The 14,763-nt window shown below is 44.4% G+C and overlaps 2 protein-coding genes across 2 annotated transcripts in view; one reads left to right on the plus strand and one right to left on the minus strand.

The window, feature by feature from the left end:
* The window catches only part of T265_07221 (hypothetical protein), a gene marked incomplete at both ends in the record, with an annotated part of 102,959 nt that overhangs the window by 36,408 nt on the left and 51,788 nt on the right, over positions 1-14,763 (minus strand). Inside the window, one exon of the mRNA XM_009172686.1 lies at positions 1,369-1,545. Within this exon, the coding sequence (XP_009170950.1) occupies positions 1,369-1,545 (177 nt within the window). The remainder of the gene's footprint in view (positions 1-1,368; positions 1,546-14,763) is intronic.
* The window catches only part of T265_07222 (hypothetical protein), a gene marked incomplete at both ends in the record, with an annotated part of 26,161 nt that overhangs the window by 2,697 nt on the left and 8,701 nt on the right, over positions 1-14,763 (plus strand). Inside the window, 2 exons of the mRNA XM_009172687.1 lie at positions 3,151-3,293; positions 7,751-7,961. Of these exons, the coding sequence (XP_009170951.1) occupies positions 3,151-3,293; positions 7,751-7,961 (354 nt within the window). The remainder of the gene's footprint in view (positions 1-3,150; positions 3,294-7,750; positions 7,962-14,763) is intronic.

Below are 14,763 nucleotides of genomic sequence, written 5' to 3' on the forward strand. Positions count from 1 at the left end.
GATAACTCGGTTAGGTTACTTGAACTCAGCTTTACAGACCACACTTCTTTGGGAGATTTGAAAACGAATATGCCCCCCCCCTCACAGCCAAGAACCAGTTTTCCCGAAAATAGTTTGCATAAAATCGACAACTATCTCAGTAGAGTAGTAACCTGTATATGACACGTTTGTAGACACGTGACCCAACCATCTGTATTGGTAACCATCATGGCGGGCGTTCCAGCTAGTCAGTGAACCACTCGGCCGTGAGCGGCTGATCTGCACTATTATGGTTCACAGTAAGTCAGAAAAACACGTAAGCAATGACACGGGCGTATTGTGTACACGCGGCCAACTGATCCGATTTCGTGCGGATAAACAACATCTGAGTCACATCCAATCAATCCACAGCGCTCACGCGAGCCAACCAATCGGACACGCACGTACCCCATCAGCCAGTCAAGTCACACGCCAGATCGGTGGAACGCCAAACGGACACGCACACGCACTCTATGACACACCGAAGCAGCTACTACACGTGTGTGCGATACTTTGTAGATACGGCGCTCAACCATCTGTATTGGTAAGCATCAGCAACGAACCTTCCAGCTAGTCAGTGAACCACTCGGCCGTGAGCGGCTGATCTGCAGTGCGGCTGTCTCACTCATCGCGAAATCTACATCACATGTTAATTGGCTTCCTGAGTGGTGATCTCTCAGATGAAAGGTCCACTCGTCAAGTGGATTATTCTCCCTCCTGAGCTATTTATGGTTCCTTTATACGGTTAGTGGTTCGGTAGCCAGAATGCCAGCTAATCATACCGCTGTTAGCTACTCCTGGCCGCAGGATTTGACCTTCAATTACTAGCTGGGACGCAATCCTCATGATCCCCAGTGAGGACGAAACAGGTGTACAGTGTTCCTCGGCTACTCGACGTGAATTCACTTACAGAATGGAGTCACAATTGAAATATTGAAAGAAATCGAATGGTGATCGGAATTAATAAACAGTCGGTTAGACAAAGGACCGTACACCTATTATTGGTCCCCATGAGGAGGTACTCAGTGACCTTAACCAATCAGGTTTTTCAACTGATGTGCAAGAAATGTGAAGAGTGTGAAATTGATTAATTCATTTCTAAGCTGAGATATACAGTTCCAAAATTTTGAAAGGAAATTGGTTAGCCTGTGTTTCTCCGCGGTGAGCCTATTTCCAGGAAACCTAAGACTTTTGGGGGGACCACCTGCACGAATCAGTTCAAATTTTCGGGTAACTGAGAGGCGACCACACTCAATTTCAAGCAAACATCAAAGTGTCTTTGATGTTCACACCCATTAAACCACACACATTCTTTGGATGTTGGATAAAAAAATTGCCCAAACAGCTTACCCGAAACAGATGGATGAACAGTTTTCTTTCAACCAGTGGCCCGCGATTGTCTCCGAAAGCCAGATTCATCATTTCGATTGAGCGCCGAGCTTTTTCACTAGCACCGTGTTTCGGGGTAGAAATGGCCGTTGTCATTGTATCTGCGCTGCTGCGCCGACTGGACTTTGCCGACAGCGACTGAGAGAAAAAAAGGGAATGGTACAATTCGATGAAAAGTCTATGTGTGTGAGAAACTATTGCTTTTCAAACATTTTTCATCAAGCATCATTTGTGATTTCTAGGTGAACAATGCTCTGTTACAAATGTACCTCTATTGATCCAACGAGAACAAAACGAAACTTGGTGGATTTTTTCGCTTCCACGAGAAGCCTATCGCTAGTCCAGAGGTTCGTTATAGGGGCGGAATATCAGGAAGGTCACAGTCCTGAAAGCAACCGCTGAAAGCTCGGAGACTCTCAGCCCCGCTAGATATTGACCAGACAGACAACGCCCCCGCAATATGCAGCGCGTCACACCCAGAAAGCGCGAGTCAGCATTGGTCAAGGTCAGACAACGCCCCCGCAATATGCAGCACATCGCGGCCTCGTGCTAAGGCCAGACCACGTACGTCAGCATTGGACCAAGTTCAGAGTGTCCCTCCAATAAATCGCTTGAGAGCGTTGTACATTCGCAATCGCACGCACTCACTTTCTCGCCCTCGCTTGTTCGGAATATGGTGGTTGTTTCCTTCTGTGAGTCTTTTTTTCTCCGGTATTAGGCACTGGAGCGGGTCAGCAGCAGATACCACAGATTGGTGAATCGGCAGATATAACACGGAACAAGGTGTAGTGACCACACTCTGGTTAGTTACAGTACCGATTGATATGCTGGTCGATTCGCACAACCAAAAGCGATGCGGTCGCTGATTTCGCCGGTGCACTTGCTTTGTGAGATTCAGGTGGCCCGATCAGCTCAAGGACGTTTTTAACTCACTGGTGGTTTGCGAATCAACTTGTTTTCATGTCTCCTTTGGAAAATACTCACCGTTTCACCAAAAGTCAGGTTGTTTCCAAACAGAGTGCCGGAATTTTCCCACTTTTATGCAGATTATTCGTTAGGCCGCAAGATTCATCTGCTTTTTGATTTGGACGCTCCTTTTCGGACCAAAGAACAAAGGAGAAACACGGGTGAATCCAAACTAAATATGATATTCTTCAACTAAATATGCTGTAGCTAGGCCGCCTCGTGTTTCAGTATGATTTTCAAGATATCTCATCATGTTTTCTTGAAGAATGGTGGATTCAAGTATATCCTGATGAGCCTGGAAATAGCGGAATTCATTGTGGGCTGTCGAGGGGATTTCAGCAACCTTATTAGTAGCTTCTCGAATACCGTACCAACTGAAACATGAGGTGGCCTCTGTGCAAACTCAGCCTGTCTGCCCTTCAGTCTCAAATTTTCAAATCTTCATTCTCTCGTTATTAAAAGTTGGAAAACTACGATAATTTTGCCACATTCACAGCGTGCTCGAATCTTGAAGCGACCAGCAAGCTATGTGTAAGGCATCAGAAACGTCTTCCTGACGTGCAAATGAAATCGATATCGATATAACAAACCTCCCTATCTCTGTTGAGGGCTCATAAGGTGACTAATAGTGAACGCATCCCAATAACTTATTTTGGTGCATGAGATAATCTCGTGCCACGTGATGTGTGTCGCACTGCTCGCTGGATGACTCATGGCGTGTGAGTGGAAACAGACTAGTGATGACGCTTCGCTTCTCTCTCTCTCTCTCTCTCTCAGCTCTTCTCCCCTCTGTGGGCCGATTCTGCGGGACTGACAACCCTGTTATTCTTCCACCGGTCTCGAACGCAACACCGACGTGTCGGCCGACGCAAACAGCTTTTGAAACATCTGGAATTTGGCGTCACCCTTCAGAACACAGGGTCAGCAACAGGCTCAAGCTGATCACCTCGCCATTCGTTGCCGACAGCGGATTCTCAAACTGCACTTGGCGGCAAACCTGATACTCACCACAATCTGCAGATCTCCTAAAGTGCCCAGAGCGTCTTGATGGCCTGCCACTCACAAAGTTCAAGGATGGGAGTGAGTTGCTTGGTCAGCGTTGGTCTGATCTGTACGCTTTCCTATTGGAAAAGGAGAATAGTCCAGACACAAAATGGCTGGTTGACACAGTATTCACAGAGTAACCATTTTAGCTCTTGGCATCATCTGTCCTTCACAGCCTGTCCATGAATCATTCACTCACAGGCAACAAGTTGGTAGAGTCTGTTTTCGAGAAATACACTCATTTGGTTTTCACGAGAGACCCAACTCAATCTCTCATTTATGATATTATACAACTCTTCGACGTCGTAGAGTCTTCAGCAACCTTGCGAGTAGTTTCCTTTATGCGAATATACTGCGACATCTCGAATATCGTGCCAACTGAATCACAAGGCGGCCTGTGTGCAGCACATTCAGTTGTAGAATATCATAAACGAGAGACTCGGTTAAGTCTATTGTGAAAACCAAATCGATTTTCAAATGAGTGTATTTCTCGGAAACAATTCAGTTTGGGTTCAATTAGAACACGAGGTTGACGGAAACTTGGGGACTGCGCCTACCTGATGAACCACAAGAAGGACGAAACCGGTCGTGCGCTGTCGAAGGGTTTTCAGCAAACCTGTGAGTAGTTTCCTTTGGTAGAGCCTGATTTAATCAAATTTTTGGGATCCGTCAGGCTGCAGAACAGCGTTATACGCATAAACCACCGAAAGTTCTGACAGCCATGAATTTCTGAGGCACATTTGACTCTGTTGATCGATCCGTCCGTCCTCTCTAACCAGCTTCCGCAGAAAGGAATGCCCCGGTGATTTCGGAACCTAATAAATTCTTTGTATTCTCAGACTTTCGAGTGCATGGTAACATGAGGAAAGCTCTTCAAAAGCCTCCATACATGAACTGGTTTCCCAAAACTGGATGCCCACTAGCTCCATTCCTATTCGATTTTGTGACAGATGAGGTAAGAAATCAAAAGCTGGAAGGCCATCGAAAAAAAATATAGCATTCAAATAGCTGCTTTCCAGTGAAAAGCACGGCATTTCCCTCAATTATCAATAGACCTGGTTTGTACTTTTCATGAACTGCGCATAAGCGATAGTTCATAAGAGCGGAATGACTACTACTCATTCGACCGGTAGGAAATGGGAATAGACAAAACTGATGAGAATACATAAATAATGTATCCGATTGACATCGGAAAGTTGACAGACCAAATGCATGCCCCCTGTTACTAGGTTGTGTCAGACGGTTATTGATTTTTCTGCTCGAAATTGATGGGATTTTGCGAGAAATACACTCATTTGCAAGTCAATTTGGTTTTCATGAGAGACTCAACTGAATCCCTCGTTTATGACGTCCTCCAGCTGAATGTGCTGCACACAGACCGTCTCATGATTCAGTTGGCACGATATTCGAGATATCGCAGTATATTCGCATAAAGGAAACTACTCGCAAGGTTGCTGAAGACTCTACGACGTCGAAGAGTTTTCAGCAACCTTGTGAGTAGTTTCCTTGATGGGATTTTTATTTTTACCATTGACTGCAAACAAGCTAAAGTAGACACATTAAATTTCCCAGCATAGGTCGTGATCAGATCATTTACATAAAACCTCATCGAAATAAGACTCACCGATAAAACGAAGTTGTCAATTTAGCTACATAGTTTATTCATAGTTTTATTCATACATATTCATACATATTCATACATAGTTTATTCATTTAAGTAACTAGTCGATTGGTGACACTTTAAGCTGAACTTGTTAGTTGATAAATATAATTAGGCAACTTCATGAGTTGGTCAGTCAAGTGACACTCTGATCTAGGGCCCAATCGATGCACCTAAAAATGCGAGAACTCAAGGGGTGAATCGAATCACAGCCGAGTATCAGACAAGCGGATCGGACAACTGGATTAGTCTGACAAAGGTCAGAGAGTTCGAGCTCACCCGTTGGTCGAACAATGAGAACAGGAACGGTGAAGTCCAATACCGGAATCACTTACCGGCGAATTGTACTATCACCCTGACATGAGTGGTGCAGTTGGCTTCTGTCCACCGCACACTTCACCAAACTGACACGTGGTATCAACTGTCAGCTGGACTTTTCTGATGTGTTTTGACGGAATGGTCGAAACAGGTTGACTATCCTAGCACCCCAATGGTAGGAAGCGTGGGGAATCGAGCAACACCCAAGTTGTTACCCTGTACTTTCACCCAATCAACCAGATTTCCTCATATAACCATGAGATTCCCGACCGTGAATGTGACTAAATGATGTGGGACACAAACTCGAATGTTTGTGGTAGCATCAAGCGATCTTGAAATTAAGACAGAAATTTCGTCCCATAAGTGAAATTATTCTGTACCAAAAACTCGTGAGGTATTGTGCAGCTGTTTGTCTGTTGGAGCAGTGTACATTTTACGAATCTCTCCCGAAGGAGTGCAAACTTTCCCACTAGTAGTTTGAACTCTGTTTGGCCGGGTGCGACTGACCAACAGTGCAATTAGCTCGCACTCAGACAGAGTATGGTGCCACTCATCCTTCAGTCACGGAATTCACATCACTTGGTTACGTGTTGTTTCACTGGCTCCTTAAGTGACGACTTCTCATATGGATGCCTCACTCATCGGATGAGTTTTATTGTTCCTCTGAGCTACGCATACATTGCTGGCAGGACATTTGGGATGACCACGTGATGATGTGAAAACTGTTTTCAGGATGCAGGAGGAGTCATTCACACTGCTCATCACTCTTTCTTGGTCGATAGGAGGTCACGTGTTTGATACTGGAGTTTTTTTTAAATTTGCCATGCTGAAGATTTCATGTAAGGACGAAACATACATACAATGTTTCTCGACTTTTGGGCTTTACTTTACTTGCAAGATGAAGTTTCTACCAGACTTGTGTACTCTTCACAGTCATACGAGTTTTAGTGGACTATAAGAAAATTCCAGAACCGATTCAGAACCAAGGGGATTCGTATCCAAAAACTACAAGTAGGGTTATAGCGTCAAACGAAAACGGCCACATGTGCAAAAACACACCATATCTTGATGCCCATGAAACCGAAAAATGAGGTTGTACAAAGGATGTCTCAGACCAATCCTGGCCACTGAATATTATGCAACTTACAAATATAAATTCATGTTGTAGATGTCAAAATCTATGCAGTTTATGTGAGAAATCCAATTGGGAGTAGTTAACGACAAATCCATATTCCTCTTGTCCTCTTTTGCCTCTCTTGCATTCAATCAAGCTGTACCCCTGGGTGACCAATCAACTTACGCAAAACGCACCTCGGGACCAACCAATCACTTTGAAGCTATTAGATACTGTCTAAAAACTAGATAAGCACACACAGAAGAGAAGCAATTTAGCCACCCAACCTCACACTGACGATTTTACCTCGATTGATGATGAAACGTTCGCAGTCCAACTGCAAGGCCCAGCGAACAGACAGACCACCAAGCCATAATAGCACCAGCGTTGAAGTGCGAAGTAGCTTTTTACCATGTCCACGTACTGTTTAATCAGGCAGGATGCCACCAAGATCTGTTGATGTTTTCACCGAGTAACCTAGACTGTTTGATGGGAAGTTTCGCGCACGTATTTCGCTCACATAAGAGTTGAAATTCAGTCGGTGTTTTCGAGACAATTTGATCGTTTTAAAGATACGCCTTACAGTCGGGAATGATTACATCGCCGTCCTGTCTTTGGAGAACAAAGTGACACATTGAACGACGTTCGCCATCCTCCTTGCCAACCAGTATGGATACGGTTTCTGACTTCCATTTGGCCATCTAATGTTTAACTACTTAACTAGAAGGTTTGTGATATACGTCTGTGAGATCCGGAAAGGAACTAAATGCATAAAGGAAACTACTCACAAGGTTGCTAAAAACTCCTCGACAGCCCACGACCGGTTTCGCCCTTCTAGGCGTAGTCCTCGAGTTACCGTCAACCTCATGTTCCACTTGGACCCACACTGGACTGTTTTCGAGAAATACACTCATTTGCAAATCAATTTGGTTTTTCACGCGATACTCATATCATAAACGAGATATTCATTTGATTCTCTCGTGAAAACCAAATTGATTTGCAAATGAGTGTATTTCTCGAGAACTAAATGCATCTCAGTGTTGGATTAGGCTGACAAATAACTTTCACGATAGGATTTACAAGTGTCTGGATTTTCAAACACAGCATTTGATCACGTCGCAGAGAAACCCTCTGGTTTCATGAAACACTGTGCCAAACAAACGACTGATGCTATTAATCTACGAGATTCAGAGTTCCTCACAGCGCGTCAGTCATTTTCTCTATCTGTTGTTCCATCCCAGACCACTATTCGGTTTCTCGCCGCAGCCGGTGTGATGGTAATGCTGATGCTGCCGCTGAAACGAGCCAATGAGAGTGGGGTGATGGTAATGCTGCTGCCGCTGAAACGAGCCAATGAGAGTGGAGTGATGGTGGTGCTGCTGCCGCGCACAAACGAGCCAATGAGAGTGGAGTGTGGAGACAGCAATTGGATGACTGCGACTGTTTCAACGGGTGGTTATCGCTAAGAAAATGTCGACAGTACGAGAACATGGAAAAAGTTCTGTTCAGTTTTTGATTGGTCAGAGCCGGGCACTCAGGGCGTCAAAGGTGTTCGAATCATCGTAGTGTACACAACCTGAGGAATACCAGTTGATATGCTATGCTTCAAGTCGTTCCTTTAAGTGTCCCAATGCGATGTGGTCTCAGTGGAGGAATCTAGCCCCTCTGTGTGAAGATGTAATGAGCGTGCTTTCTTACGCTTCAAGGCCATGTATTTCAAACTTAGATGCTATCTGGAGTTGCAACACCAAAAAAGCTTGCGAGAATAAACGAACGAAATCAAGCTATCATATATGTCCTCAGGTTCCCTGGGAAAGGGGCGGCCGTGTTTCTTGTGACTAGGAAAGATGAATGGCCGAGGTGTATTTTCGGCAGCTATCAGTTGTTCTCAAACAAAGGGTTAGAACGTGACAAACTTCTGCGAGTCTCGGATTTTAATGGACTCTACAAACTCTCCGATTTTTCCGAAAATCGATCCAAATAAAGACAGTTTAAACTAGACAAAGTCAGTATTATATATAGTGAACTTGACACCAGCCCAAATCTTAAGCACGGTTCATTCACAGCTAAACTCTCACAGATCTTTTCCGTCCTCTCCCCTGGGTTAACCGACTGTTGTGACTGTCTCCCAACGGTCCTCCCAAATATTTTTCATTAGTGACCTTGCCCGAACTGACGGTATGGAATCCGACTGGTGGTCCGTACTGCTTGCCACAGTCCTTCGATCAATATCGATACCGATTAATTAGTTCTTTACTATTCCCCGCCGATCTCCTTTCTAACTTCACAGTCAGGTTGAATAACAGCAAACGCCGGCTTTCTGCAATCCGTCATACTACCCCGAATTAGCGACGATCGGTTGTGACGTGTTTTTCAGATGCCGAAAAGTCCCCAGTGAACCATAGTTGACGTTCTGTCTTTTGCTAAAAAGCTTCTCGGGGTGATGAATGATGAAACGATCAAATTTAAAAACAGGCTCTTTTTCAGTTGTCACATTCCTTGGTTTGTGATGATATACCGTCGGTCTAGGTCGAACCCTCGAAGATGAATGATCGATCAAATTTAAAAACAGGCTCTTTTTCAGTTGTCACATTCCTTGGTTTGTGATGATATACCGTCGGTCTAGGTCGAACGAACCAAGCGAACATAAAATATCCCGTTCATTCCTTTCCATTCGACTGTTCTGCTGACGCCTTCAATGTGGATCGACGAAAAACTCAAGTTCACCGATGTAAACGTGGAGTCAAGTGGGATAATTAGGCTACTCACAGTCTGAATGGAAATAACCTTGGAATCACAAGTCACCGTAGAGTGTTATTCAAAGATAAATTTGGCGACGGAGATAGCTTGCAGTCTGGAAAAGGGCCTTCGAACCTGTCGAGCATACACAGTGGAAAATCGTCACAATCAGTACTGTCCCAGTGAATTCTCCTTCACGGAAGCAAATTCTGGACTCAGGAGGGTGCCCCCCTTTCGATGACTGAGATGAGAGTGCCTCGTGGCTGATCTCCTAACCGCCTTATGTTATTTTTATGTTTTCGGGTGGCGTATTGGTTTACTTCAAGACAATGATCGAAGGTAAACGGTTTCGTCATCACACAGTAAGTATGCGGTTGATTCAAGACGATCGTCTACCGTCTGATGCCAGTTGGTAGTCAATGGCGATCGATAATAACATCGATCATTCTGATTTACTGATTTCCGAGATCTCATAGGCACTGTGAACATTGAGTTATTAGGATCGATATTCATCTATCTGGCTTTCCGAATTCCAATAAGCTCACATGTATTTAGCTTTCTTGCGAGCAACGTTGGCTATAAGGTCGATAATGCGATCAATAGGTGGCCACAGGATGAGTTGCCCTAAGCTATGCTCTGGGACAGTTTCACTATCTTTACACATTGTGGAGTCACACGAGTTGATAGCAAACTTTATCCACGCGACATTAATGCCAGACAGATATACAGGAAGATATACGGTGACATGATGAGCAAACGTCGGTTGGAAATGTATTGTCTTGGCTTCTGTTTTCGGTTGCATCTATGGTTCATCTGTTAAGGTGCCTACCGGTTGGCGTTCGATAATGGAGCTGCTGTCCAACACAGAGCATAAGAAGCTAGAACGACTGTACTGCTTAGGCACGGCTGATCGTCAGCGTGAGTGAAAATCAGGTCATGAACAGACCGTACAAACAGGTCTGAGGCGGCACAGCTCAGCCAGTTTGGCCTGACCACCTGAACGTCTACGTAAGTGTGTGGGTGCGTGCGTGCCTAAGTGCGTGGGTGTACGGGTGAGTTGGAGAAACGTGATTGGTTGTGTGTGTGTGTGTCACCGGCGTACCATAGTCAGTACCCACCACTCCGCGGCACACTGCGGTCAACACGCTTATTCACGGGAGACTCAAAATTGTGAAGAAACACGTTTTGACAGTGGGTCAGACAACCAGTCCTTGCACAACGAATAGGAACGTGAAACATATGAATCAAAGGCACTGCATTTCGTTTCCTCCAGACGGCAGCTTCCAAAATCCGGTCTGGCTGTTCGCCTACTCTCTTATTATGTTTGGGCCAAAGACAGTCGAATGTACTCTGCAGTTATCACTCGCATGTGTACTTTTTTGCTGTTTGTCCAACGTCAGATTGCCAAGGTAATCCATAGCGTCATCCCCCCATCTAATCAAAGACTGAAACGGAGAATATTGGACTGTATGACTGTTCGCTTGTGTTAAATTTTCAAACCAGGTTCAGGAGAGCTCAAGTGTATGCTTGAGAATGATGACTTTCTCAAAACTCTGTAAAAGGGTTTTTGTTTTCATGCCCGGTGACTTGTAACCTCTCTGCTTGTCCCTTACAGTGAGAAAGGCACTCAAAGGCTTCTCCTCTCCACTAACCTCCTTTCCTTTTCACGCAGTCTTTGTGCAGTGAGTTCAGCTATGCTTTTCGTACGTGGAGGGATAACCCGCTTGACTGCTGTGCCGTTTCTACCGCTGTGGTTGCTGATCTGTCTTCTTGTTTAGGCTTATCATATTGACAGCCTTTAGAGGAGGCCTTGAGAACCATCCGTTTTACTATAGAAAAGATGCTGGTAAGCAGTAAATTCGCCATCATAAATAAATCCTTAGAATCGCTGGAGACTTTACCGAATTTCGATCAAGAATGTCGGGCCATGAAGTTAAAATTGGAAGCGTAAAATAACGGCTATATTGAAGCTAAGAGAAACTGATGTCTCAATCAGACGCTCGGTTTATGGGATCAAAGGTTAAGGTCTATTACTGGTCCGTCACTTGGTGGATTCAGGTCACGTGATCAATTCTAACTTTACCAAATGCCCATCTACCTACCAAGATTCGTCCAATACCAGTGTCCGGCCTTAGTTTAACTAGTCGCGATTAGCTCCTCAAACCTAGTTTGTGCACTCAGAAGGTGTTCATATGCGAATTGAGTATTCCCTCACGTGACCACTGGCCATTCAGGTCAATCGATCTTGACATAGACAGTCTTTACACTTTTATCCGACTTTATATAACTCGCTGTCTGGGATGGCTTGTTACTGGACCGACGACTAGTGCCATAAATGAAACAAAGTCACGTGACACACTCAGCTTCGGCCACAAATCGCGAACAATTTGTGTACTAAAGTAAAACGGTAAGATCCAGGGTCACTTGCCGTTGGGAAATGCGGTAAAATTGCATTCCATTATTACAGTGGGCTCCACAAGGTAAAACAGTCTTGTTACAGAAAATAACAGATGCCACAATAAAATTGCAGTGATCTAAAATTAGACTTCAGAATAATTAGGCTGGTTGCACCAACGCGTTTGTACAGAATTGAGTTTAAAACACAAGATGACATCTCCTTTTGGGATTTTGTACTCAGACAATCCTGTCTAAACGTTCTCGGCAATCCTGGAAAGCCGATTTCCCGACTATGCAGAGGGTGGGATGCGCATGAATCTGATTCTCATTGACTTATGATCAGAGCGATTAGCATTTTTGGCGTTTATGCTAATCTTTTCAGGCGTGTGGACAATCGCTCACTCTCTTGACTACCCATCCAGCCTCACCTAGGGCCCCCATTCATCATGGAATGCCGAATTCGGAGAATTCCAACCTAGGTGTTGTGTATGCAAATGAGCAGGGGAAATTAGCGTTGTTTTGCCACGAGGGAATTGGCGGAGTACATCCGACTGGTTTGGTTTGACGCCGGAACGACTGTGTGACTGCTGTCAGAACACGCCTTTTTTGACTGGATCTCGTCCAAGTTGGAAGCCCTCTCGCACGCGCACTGATTTCAGCATATTCAAAGGAAAACTAGATGGATCATATCGATTTTTTTAAAAATTAGTGGTTCAATATAGGTAGAATTTTACATGATGGCCGGTGAAGAGTGATCACTAACTATAAGGTTGCTGATGACTCCTCGAAAGCCTACGACCACTTTCGCCCTCCTTCGAGCTCATCAGGTGGGCGCAATCCTTGATTTTCTGTCAACGCCATGTTCCACTTGAACCAAAATTGTACGGAATTCGATTGATAGAATTATCTGAAAATTGATTTTGTTTCGACTGGAGACTCATTTGAAATCTAGCTAAATAGCTCGTTTATGATGTTATTAAGCAAATGGATCCGCTGCGCAGGGCCCCCTGATGTTTCACTTGGTAGATACTCGAGATGTTGTATAGACGTAATACACTACTCATTAGGTTGCTGAACGAGGCAAGTTTCTGTTGAACAGTAGTCAGTAGGTAAAATGAGACACGCACCGGTTATATCGACCAAATTCGCCCTGTTCAGTTGGCCGCTGTGCTGCAGGACGTGTAGAGGACGTACGGAGGCTGTCAGTGTTCGACCATCGTTGTCTCCGAAACGTATGTCGGTTCTGGTTGGAACGTCGGATTAGCATTGCTAATAGTTTTATGGCAAACGAACTCCCCCACGATAGATCAGTTACTGACGGTTAATCCAAAGCCATAAGGAGCCTCTTCCCTTTTGAATAGGAAAACATACAGTCTGGTTAGCTTCGTGTTCTGCGCTAGATTTTTCCAGGGCTTTGTCTTACTTACTGATTTATTTGAAAACTTTGCTGTTTTCAACAGACCTGCTAAGTAGTGTTTACTATGTTATTCGATGGATGTACTACTTGAATCTATTCTCAGGCCGGTTTGTTTCACCATTTTTCAAGGTCAGATTCCTGAATGTAACCTCAGAACGCCCGAAAACTACTGTTCCACCAAAATCTCAACAGGAAAGCCGGCAAGCATCCAGGCCAGTCAATCATTCAATCAATTCAGCAAAAGCTGATGAGTGTTCATGCACGCCACAGAAGCACAACCGAATGTGATCAGTGTTCAAGTATTTCATAGAGGCATGATCGATGTTGGTGGCTGTTCACTAATGCCTATCAAACAGCCTGGATCAATGTCAGAAGTCAGAAAGAAAGCGTGGGGTCTTTGGTAACTTTTGCTCTCGAACTCTCACGCGCTCACTCGCTTGTTCGAAATATAGCTGTTATGTTTCCTGCTGTGGGTCTTTTTTTCAGGCACTAGGCACTGAAGCGGGTCAGCAGCAGATATAACACCGTTCTATTCTACCAACAAATTGGAAAGTAATAATCAACAAATTAGACCTTCAAATTTAACACTCTACTTATATGCCTGGTAAGAATTCTTGAATACTTGCGTTTTACACCAGCCGAACAGTCCGTCACTGGCCAGCCTTATCACATCACCTCAAGCATATATAAGCAAATAACGGTTGGTTACTTATCAGGTGGCTGTTGATCTGTTCACCGAAACTGGCAACTGACTCGCAAAGGTTTCATCGTCAACGACCAGGTATCATTCGCGAGCGTTTGGATGCTCACTTTCTCTTTGCCTGCGTGCGTTTTTATAGCGTTTGAAGACTATTTGTTATTTTCTAACGTGATTGGCTATTTAAGGGATAGTGTTTCTTCGTGAATTCATTGGTCCGTTTGTGATCTTCGTTGCGTTATGGCCTGCGCCCGTCCGAATCGATTGATTATCCCAATGCCTTCTATTTTGGTTAGTTTTGCCCTTCGCTTCGAGGGACACCCTTCTCGATATACATGGTATCGTGGTCTGATCATTTCGAGATTGATTTTTCGGTCCCACGGTCCTGTTGAAAAAAGTTGAAACGTCTCATTGGTGGGCCTTGACACTCACTGAACAATGCGGGACAATTTTTGGAGAGACTCAAGAGTGCAAACATCGATCCGGACGATAAGGAAGCCACTCGAAGCGGAGGATGAATTTACTCAGAAAACGGCATTAGGATAATCAGTCGATTCAAAGGAATGCTGAACACCACACAATAAACGGACCAATAAGTTCACGAAAACGCTGTCAACCAACTAACCAATCATTTTACAAGATAACGGATAGTCTTCAAATGCTATATAAAGACACGCAGGCAAAGAGAAAGTGACCAACTAGCTGCATTTTGATGGTGTCTACTCACCTTTTGCAGGTCAGTTGTCAGTTTCGTTGAACAGCCACCTGATCAGTTACCAACAACCAAGATTCAAATATTTCCACACATTATCAGTGGTATGATCATCCCCTCAATATTAATGCGGTGAATCGGTTCGGGTCTCCACTAGAGGTTTGCACAATGTGTACCTGAGTACTTATTCAGGATTATTACAAACCCCATGTATTGTATGTCAACTTAGACCAATGCTTTCAGGTAGGTGGGTGACAGGTCACTCATCCTGCAAGCGAGTTGCCACATGTTC

Source organism: Opisthorchis viverrini (assembly GCF_000715545.1).
Source record: "Opisthorchis viverrini unplaced genomic scaffold opera_v5_164, whole genome shotgun sequence".
In the NCBI taxonomy this organism is placed as follows: domain Eukaryota; kingdom Metazoa; phylum Platyhelminthes; class Trematoda; order Opisthorchiida; family Opisthorchiidae; genus Opisthorchis; species Opisthorchis viverrini.